At 37.1% G+C, this 9370-nt stretch overlaps 1 protein-coding gene across 4 annotated transcripts; it reads right to left on the bottom strand.

Annotated features, from left to right (window-relative positions):
* Positions 1-429: 429 nt before the first annotated feature.
* Positions 430-7666, bottom strand: LOC123005105 (UDP-glycosyltransferase UGT5-like). 4 transcript variants are annotated; one of them, XM_044398716.1, is made up of 4 exons: positions 6659-7666; positions 1943-2165; positions 861-1077; positions 430-806 (listed from the first exon to the last, which is right to left on the bottom strand). In XM_044398716.1, exons 1-4 carry the CDS (start codon positions 7484-7486, stop codon positions 527-529), a joined length of 1548 nt encoding a protein of 515 aa, XP_044254651.1. In that variant the 5' UTR covers positions 7487-7666; the 3' UTR covers positions 430-526. The 4 variants fall into 4 exon arrangements, with proteins under 4 accessions (XP_044254651.1, XP_044254653.1, XP_044254652.1 ...); XM_044398718.1 differs by lacking the exon at positions 6659-7666 and adding an exon at positions 5250-6594; XM_044398717.1 differs by lacking the exon at positions 6659-7666 and adding an exon at positions 4268-5212.
* Positions 7667-9370: the final 1704 nt, after the last annotated feature.

Here is a 9370-nt window from a genome sequence, read left to right as displayed (position 1 = left end):
AATTGCCTCGAGGCATCAATATTAAATTATTTTTAGAATTTCAACAGGCAAACTTTTTCCAGGTTAAACAAACAGCTTTTGGAACATAAGAAACGTCTTAAAGCAAAAAGGGAATTCCTGGGTGGGTAGTTAATTGCAGCGAGTGCGACCGGAATTTGATTAATAATAAATGTTGTCCTTAAAGAGCGCAATTTTCTTTCATTTCTACCTGTCCTTATTGTGTAAATTTGCAACGTCTTGAAAATTTGATATTTTTAAGGAGAATTCAGTTAGAGTTCGTCGTTGGCTGTAATATCGTTCTTGAAACAATGACATAAGTAGGTTAAGAGTTAAATCCTGTTAAGTTTTTGTCCCGTTGTCCCGTTTAGATTTATATCACGTTTAGGTACGTAAGGATAAAAGGTTGACTATTAGATGAAAAAAGATTACTACTTTTATAAATTGGACGTTTTTATTTCCCTACGAAATTTATGCAGACTAACAGATGGATAGAGGCACAGCCTTCACATACACAACAACATTTCGATTAATTGGTTTTTTGTTTGTCTCTTTTCGTGAATAATTTTCTGAAAACGGCTCTAGTGACGTAGAAGAAAAGGGCGAAAACCAAACCGGCGACTAACAAGAGGAAAGCGATCACATCGAGAAGGAGATATTTGTAGAGCGGCATGTCCACAGCTGCAGTTCGCATATGGTGCGCTCCTCGGTGACGTGCAACATATTCGACCCAATAAATGGCGGTTTCGAGGGGCGGAAGTGGACGGTCCCTGAAACGCGCTGAAAGCTCCTTCGCTTGTTTCTGAAACCTGAAAAAACCCACCGACAAAAAATCTGCTATAAGTTTCGTCTGGAATACAAACTGTGGATCCAGGATCGTTCTCAGCGCATCGTGGATTTTCTCTTCTGTTGCTTCAGATAAATGTAAAATGACTCCTCCGCCGTTCGCTTCCAGCGCTCTGGCATTGGTGAACTGATCGCCATATTGCGGCATTACCACCACTGGAACGCCGCAATGGACAGCTTCGGTCGTCCCCAAGAGTCCTCCGTGAGATATGAAAGCTTTCACGTTCGGATGGCCTGCAATATTTAACCGTTTTGCGTTTCTGACTCGTCTGGTGTTATTTAAAAGCGTTTCAGGAAAAATACCACTTTTGCACGCTTATATGAATCCTCCTCGGAGCAATTTCGTCCTTTCGACACTTTATCTCGCGATTTATATGTTTCGTGATCGAACATGTCTGACATTCAATGTTTGCCTTTAGGTCGGCTCGAGTGAAATCAGAATGGTCGGACTCATAAAAGTATTTGCTACTCTCGGACATAAAACTGAAAGTGCGTGGTTTATTTCCGCAGAGAGGGTTGAAAAGTAGGGCTCTAAATAAATATGGCTCATCTACAAAGTGGTGATCTTTGTACCAATATTTTGCTTTTAGAACTATTACAATAAAAAATTGTCAAAGAGCGTTTTTCGAGTCTCTTTTGTTGCTTTCGAAAAGATGTATGAAGGTTTTTCTTTCAAGTTATTGTAGCAGGTCATTTCCAACTATACGACAAGATCTCTTGTGACTAGTATTCAAATGTGTCAGCGTTTACAGGAGTTATAGACAAATAATAAACACGGAGTCGGTGATTTTTGTCAAAATTGGAGGGAACAAATAAACAAAAAATTGAAGTAATATTGAATGAAATAAAACTAGTAGAGACGCGTTCGTGGATTGCATGAAATAGTTGTCGCTGAAAGAGTGAAAATTGGGGTTGGTAAAAATGAGTGAGGGGTTTTCCAAAGGGAAGTTTTATTATGTGAGATGTCAGATGTTGGGACCGCGCCGAGCGTTTCAATATTAAAACGTTCAGTTCGGTTTTCAGTGTCAATGTCATTTTTGCATTTGGTGGTTTGAATTATTGAAGATTTCTTTCCGTCGGTCGTTTGTTTAATACTCACAGAGAATGTCAAGTTGAGGCATCCACTTCTGGATCATTACGTTGTCTGGTTTTCCCGACATCGTTTCGTTCTCCCATTTCCAAAGGACTCGCTGCGGCAAACGTCCGAAAGCTTTCAAAAATTCGCTTCTTTTCTCATCGGGAAACGTGTGCCCTTTGATCATCGAGCCCAGACTGAAGTAAATAACTCCGTGGGTGGATTCGTTTATCCATTTTTCGAGGTCCTGCAATAAATCGTCCAACGAATTAAACGTTTCAAGGTCTGAATATGAGAATTATATCACTATTATGTACTAAATCGTGATTCAATGCCCTCATAAAGGAAGTCGATAAAGTTAAATAATAAGCCGGAGCTTTTTTAAAGGCGCTACTCCTGATCCGGGACCATAAATTCACATATACACAACGCCATCAATCACCATCTCGCTACAAGAACGCCATTTTACAAACGCGAGAGAACGCGTCAGATTTAATAACTCTGCGTCAAATTATTAAACAGTGTAGCTCCAATAATGCAAACCTTGGCCCATTTAAACTTTAATATAACTTAACGAGTAATAAAGCGGAATTACGCGCAAGATCTTCCCTACCTACAACAGCCAAGTCTTCTAAATACTTCTTAGAAAACTCATTTCCTGGCTTATCTATTAAATACAATCTTCAAGCAACTCTGTTTTCGACGTGCCAGAATTATTCAACCAAACTCCATGAATTTTAACACACATGTGGACAGACTCCACTACATCTTACACTACTAAAATAATAACGCCAGGGTCGGTGAACCGTTATTTTCGCAAGAAATATTCTTTGAGATGTTGTTCAGGAAACGGCAGCAATTATCCTTTTGAGTTTCATCACGTCTATTCACGACTAATTGTGTACAATTATGCGCTTTGGACGTTTATTATATGAATTGAATTAATAAGAAAAGGAGTTATTAGGGGCATGAAATGAGGGAAGAATCGGAATAATTTCAACGAGCTGGAAAATTGCTGAAAACAATATTTAACGAGCTGACAGGAAGTATTTTTCATAATTGCTAGTGAAGTTATGACATAGTCAAAAAAACGATAAAACGAATTAATATGTTATTTTGATGGAAACTCTGGTATTCGATGATATTGATACGTATCTAGAATAATTAATTAGTATCTAACAGAAACACGAAATGGTTATAAATTTAACTAATCGAAAAATAAAACTTACTTGTGACAATTTTTTCACCTCTACAATATGAATTCCTCCAACTTCAACTACCGCAGGTACTAAAGGACGTGGCAGATTTAAAGTGAAATGACTATTTACGAGTAACAAGCTGCTATTAGAAACTATGTCTCTCAGAGACGAAAAATTACTAAATTTCTTCGCAATTTTTTCTCCATTTGGTAACATAAAGAACTCGTAATAGAACGCCTGCCAAAGCCCTACAATAAAATTTTCGATTCTTTCCCAAAATGACATTCGGTCAGAAAAATTCAAAAGATTATTGGGAATATAAGCCGGATTGGTAGGATTAGCAAATCTCTCGTTCGTCCAATGCATAACAGTCGACGTACTGACCCCAATCACCGGACTTTTAAATTTATGCAAAACACTCAAAAAGCAATCACAATTGAAATATTCAGTCAAGACAACATCGAATTTACTCCCGCTTTTGAGAAAATCCTCAAGCGATGGAGAACTAAGATCCTGTTGACACATGCCGAGCGAAAAATTGTTTAGTGTTCTAAGAATAAACCATCTCTCCGTCCTAAAACCCTGATAGTCGTTTAGATTAATCCTGTCAACAAAATGAGACGAGGAATTTCCTAAAGTGATGTCGATATAGTTAGGAAGAGGTGTCTTCAAAGGAAAGTAACTGATTGAAGTCACTTCGTGGCCCTTTTTTGCTAGAGCCTGGGTCAGTGCGAGGAAAACATTAGCGTGACTTTTGCCCCGATGTGGAAAAAGTGCGAGAATAGTGTAAGAATGCACCGACAAGCAAATTTTTAACAACACAAGAACTTGGATCAACATGTTGCACAGCAAATACTTGAATGCGTTTTTCAGTGCATAAATAATTCCTTTATCTTGGGTAGAAAAGATAAGTTTTATCACTTGGGTGCATGTGTAAAATTTATTTCACTTGATTATGTTTAAAAATTGCAAACGGGAAACCAACTATTATGTCATGAGACCATGAGAGGAGGTCTTTGGATATCGTGATCGTAGCACTATAATTATAGTTCATTGACTCGAATTTTTATTACACCGAGTTTATACATTTGCTCATATGTAGTAATATAAAAAGATAATGGAAGTGTTTTTGTAAATATTACCTACTTACCTTTGGCAGTGTTTTAATTTTATTAATATGTATTCCTCCAACTTCTACAATGCCAGGTACTAAAGGTCTCGGCAGGTTTAAACTAAAATGAGTGTTAACGAGTAGTAAACTACTGTTCATTATCACATTTTTTATTAGAGGTAAATCTTCTCCTAGATATTTTCTCGCGATTTGTTCATCGTTTCGTGACGCATAATACGTAAAAAATACTTGATGTACCAATCCCACGAGAAGGTTTTCGATTCTTTCAAAAAAACTTAACTCATCCGAAAAGTCCATGAGATTATTTGGAATGTATGCAGGATGGGAGGGATTGCCGAATCTTTCATTGATCCAGTGCATAATCGTCGAGGAACTTATTCCAATCAGTGGTGCTTTGAATTTATGCACCAGTCCGAGTAAACAATTGCTGTTGAAAAATTCCGCAATGATTAGATCAAAAGCTTCATTTCGTTTAAGAAAATCTCGAAGAGACTTTGACTGGTACCCGATTTCGCACGAGTGTTGAGCAATTTGGTGCAAGAGATACGGCTCTAGCCATTTTCTCACACGTCTTTCTTGATAATTGTCAATGTCAAGGATGTTAACTAGAGGAGTCGTGTCGTCTCCAAGTCTTACGTCTGTATATTTAGGTATGGGAGTTGGTAAAGGGAAGTGACTGACTACTGTGATTTCGTGACCTCTCAAAGCTAAGGCCTTTGTCAGTGGGAGAAAAACGTCTACATGACTTTTCCCCGGATGGGGAAATAAAGCCAAAATTTTGTACGAATCGGCCACGAAAAAGAAATTTAAGAACAAGATTATAAATTTTAAACACATGCCACTAGTCGCGAGTACACGGTGATGGGAGATTTACAACTGACTTGGATTGCCTCGGAACGGTTACGTTAGCGTCAGCTGTTGGAAAACTACCAACTATTTTTTATTTATAACGGGGCGGGAACGCAGAACGCAGGAAAAAATCGTGAATGAGTTTACTTACTTGTGGTAATTTTTTTGGTTTATCAATGTGAATCCCCCCAACTTCGATTACAGCAGGTACTAGAGGCCTCGGTAGATTTAAACTGAAATGTGTGTTTACTAGCAATAAACTGGCATTAAAAACAATTTGTTTGAGCGTTGGTGTTTCATATCCGAGATATTTTTGAATAACCGTTTCATCTGTGTTCATTATGATTTTGTTATAAAAAAACTGATGAAACATTCCAATTAACAGATTTTCAATTCGCTGAAAAAACATCATTCGGTCATTAAAATCCAGGAGATTATTTGGAATGTAGGCTGGATGCGTGGGATTCCCAAATCTCTCATTAGTCCAGTGCATTATGGTACAAGAACTAATACCAATCAATGGTGCTTTAAATTTATTCAGTAACCCAGCGAAACAATCACTGTTGAAAAATTCAGCAATGACCACGTCAAAAGTGTGTTGATGTTTGAGAAACTCTTGCAAGTGAGGCGATTCGAATCCAGTTTTGCACGAATATTTTGCGAATTCTTTTAGTAGGTGTATAATACCCCATCTGTCCCATCTCGTTTTTGTTTTATTATCCATATCGAGTATGTTAACTAAGGGGGTGGATTCGTTCCCTAGACTCACGTCTATGTAGTTGATTTGTGGTGTTTTCAACGGGAAGTGACTGATCACGGTAACTTCGTGACCTTTTCTTGCTAGAGCTTTCGTTAAAGGAAGAAAGACGTCTACGTGACTTTTCCCGGGATGAGGAAACAACGCCAGGATTTTGTAAGAGTGGACCAAGAGGAATAAATTTGATAACACTATTAACGCGTGCAGAGACATATTGCGCGACTGCTAACAAACGACTACAGTTGGATTCGAGCCATTGATTTATTTTTACTGTTTGTGCACCTTCTTGAGATAAAGGGTCACTGTTTGTGGCATCAAAGGTAACCGTTCGAAATTAGTTTTTCAGATAAGAACTTTTGAGGCAATTATGTAATTAGAGATACGTCCGGGATAGTTTTTACTAGTTTTGCAATTACAACGTATTGTACCTTATAAGAATTTATCCTCTTGATTACGACGGCTATTGAAACTTGAGAAATTTATTAGAGCATAATTTCTTACGAGCTAAAGTTACGATGACATATCAAATTTAATCCCAATTGCTCTTATTAATTCAATATGTTATCACTCGATTTGTCTAGTCGTGGTCTCAATAATCAATGTTTATTTTTCTTATCACTGATTATTTATAAAACGGGGCAAGTTAATTTTTGGGTGAAAATACAACACAAAATTTAAGTGGAATTTGTATTTACTCAACCTGGATATTTCATGTATTTAAACTCTTCAGAACTGTCAATGTGTGTATAAAACTTACATACCTTTAACGTTTTATTTATAGATAAATTTGTAAAAATACCCACCTGCGGCACCTTCTTCACTTTATTAATGTGAATTCCTCCAATATCAATAACAGCAGGAACTAGTGGTTTTGGTAAATTCAGACTGAAATGAGTATTGACTAGGAAGACACTTGCATTGTGTACAATTTTCGTAAGCGAAGGAAAATCTTCTTTGAAGTACATTCTAGCGATTCTTTCATCGTTATATCTCAGAATATAATTGTAAAGAATTTCATGAAGAATTCCAAGAACTGTATTCTCGACTCTCTCAAAGAAGTTCAGTCGGTCACTGTAATCCATATGAGTGATGGGAATATAGGACGGATTATAAATATTGGCAAATCTTTCATGAGTCCAATGCATGATGGTACAGGAACTCAGACCGATCAAATGCGCCTTAAATTTATAAGCAAACGGTGCGTAACAATCCGTATTGAAGAATTCCATTATGACTAAATCGAAAGATTCGTCACTGTTGAGCAACTCTTGAAACACCGGCGAAGATAAACCATCATGACACGTATTCACAGCCCAGTATGCAAGAAGTACATTATTTAAGTACATCTGAATTCTGTTGCCCAATAGCTGGGACATGTCAATGGCATCAACCAAATCCGCCCCCGGATTCACGATTTGCATTTCTTTGAGTGTTGATATATTATCATTAAATTTATAATGACTCACGAACGTAACATCGTGGCCTTTTAGCGCCAGGCCCTTCATCAAGGGATAAAACACGTTCACGTGACTTTTAGCCGGATGAGGAAATAAACCCAAAATTCGATACGAATGGCCCAGCGTTGTGAACAATAGGAGAATTTTTAAAGATAGAGCAACTCGCGCCGGCATTTTATCATTTGGTTATGTAACACGAAAACAACGCGGTTTGTTGTACACGAAAACACTATTGATATTCACTTGTGAATTTACGAAGTTGCACTACTGCTACGTCATGTAATTGATGTAAACTAGAGGAATAACCTCTCACTGGTGGTAATAATAACCGACTGGTGCCACGTTTGTTTATTTTGCATGTAGATAGTGATGGGAGTGCAGATACAATTAGGTCAATATACCTATTTTATTTATGAAGGTAGTTCAAATTAATTACCAATGTCAAAATTAAATTTATTGGACTGCCACATCGTCTAGACAAGATATGCAAATTTATTTATTTGTGAAAGTGTTAATTGCTTTTGTTGTGGCAATGTCATTTAATAAAATATTGAAACGAAATATTCTAGTTAGTTCTAATAATTTAGCAACATTATATTATGTAGTTAATTTTGAAATGTTTTCTTGGCTGCCTAGTCAGTTTTGATCCACTGTCTGTTCAGTAGTATAAACAGTAGTAAAAAAGCAAGATTTTCCGACGGAATTATCTTTTATTGCCCTGTTCCGAGAGTGTAATTTGACTTTTTTCCATTCTGCCATCATCGGTAATCGAGTCTGAACGCCGAGAATGTAAATAATACTTCCCGAGTTGGTAGGATATTACAACGGAATTGGTTTAAATAAAAATCATCTCGCGCTGTTTAATGAGCCGGTGGTACCGAAGAAGAACCGGTGGAATCCTCGGGTTGGAATTTCCGTTTTCGTAATATTACGGCATCGACTAAAGCAACCGCGGTATCTTTTAAACTAATATCGTTGTATCTCGGCATTCTGAGGGAAATGGCTAATAACCGTAACTTCATGTCCCTTCTCGGGTAAAGCTTCCATCAAAGCTTCGGAAACGCAATATAGACTTTTACCAGCTTCAGAAAATTGTCTTTCAGTTCTAAAACAGATCCTGGTGGATTTTTAAATTTATTTAAATTAAACTCGGGTCGAGCTACGCGTCCATTAAACGACACATCGACTTTTTTATTCAGAGAAAACGCTAGCAACAAGTCCACTAAAGATTTATCACAAGGATTTTTTCGGAAAAAAATTAATTAATGTTTTTACTTGTCGGCTAATTGACACATTAAAAATTTCTTATCTAAACATTTTTATCTCTTTGCTTCGTCGGGAGTTGCAACTTACGAGGTACTTGAACCGTGAGGACGTACATCTAGCAAGACTGCAACCACTTTAAATACTTCAATTAAAAACTACACGGACGTAAATTCGCAAGGACTGACTCCGACGCAAAACTTTGAACATAAATGTAATTAGGATCTCAAAAACTTAATGATGGATAGATAAAGTGGAGCTTGAAACAAAAACTGAACTACATGTCTTGAAAAAACCTTTTCACGCGTTTTCAAATCTAATTAAAGACGGCGAAACTTGGTTTAAAATGAAATGTCGCCACATTGTCGGCTCGGAAAACTGAAAAGTCGGATTATTTGCGTGCGGTGTCCGGAACTTATGACAAAATATCGTCAAGCATGGCCCAAATAAATTCGTAAACGAGATTCAAAGTTGAAGACGGGATATCGACTCGCCCGGAAAGGAGTTATCCAACAACTTTTCCGGTTTGGAAAAGTCCGGATGCGGTGGACTGATCTCCACAATCTATTCTTAAGCGAATAATCAAAGAAGACGTTCTATTTTTACTATTTGTAACAAATACATTAATGTTTATTTATAGAAAGACACGCCCGCATTGTAATATTTTTTTTTACTTTGGGGAAATTAAAATAATGAATCAATAAAAAACTGTTCGAATAAATAACATTATGTTGAAAATTAAAAACGAAGCTGTTGTAAATATTCGAGGATCATCCGGGTTGTTGCTTTTTACCG

This window comes from Tribolium madens, unplaced genomic scaffold (genome assembly GCF_015345945.1).
Source record: "Tribolium madens isolate multiple individuals breed KSU strain unplaced genomic scaffold, Tmad_KSU_1.1 Scaffold_20;HRSCAF=117;Tcas5.2_LG4, whole genome shotgun sequence".
NCBI classification, from domain to species: domain Eukaryota; kingdom Metazoa; phylum Arthropoda; class Insecta; order Coleoptera; family Tenebrionidae; genus Tribolium; species Tribolium madens.
This window is presented reverse-complemented; position numbering and strand designations above follow the sequence as displayed.

Coding starts and splice junctions, on each gene's coding strand:
- LOC123005105 (XM_044398716.1), bottom strand. CDS start 7,486: ATGCCGGCGCGAGTTGCTCTATCTTTAAAAATTCTCCTATTGTTCACA. Junction 2,166..6,658: donor AAGTGAAGAAGGTGCCGCAG/GTGGGTATTTTT, acceptor GATTTATTGCAG/GACCTCGAAAAATGGATAAA. Junction 1,078..1,942: donor GCCTCAACTTGACATTCTCT/GTGAGTATTAAA, acceptor TAAATATTGCAG/GCCATCCGAACGTGAAAGCT.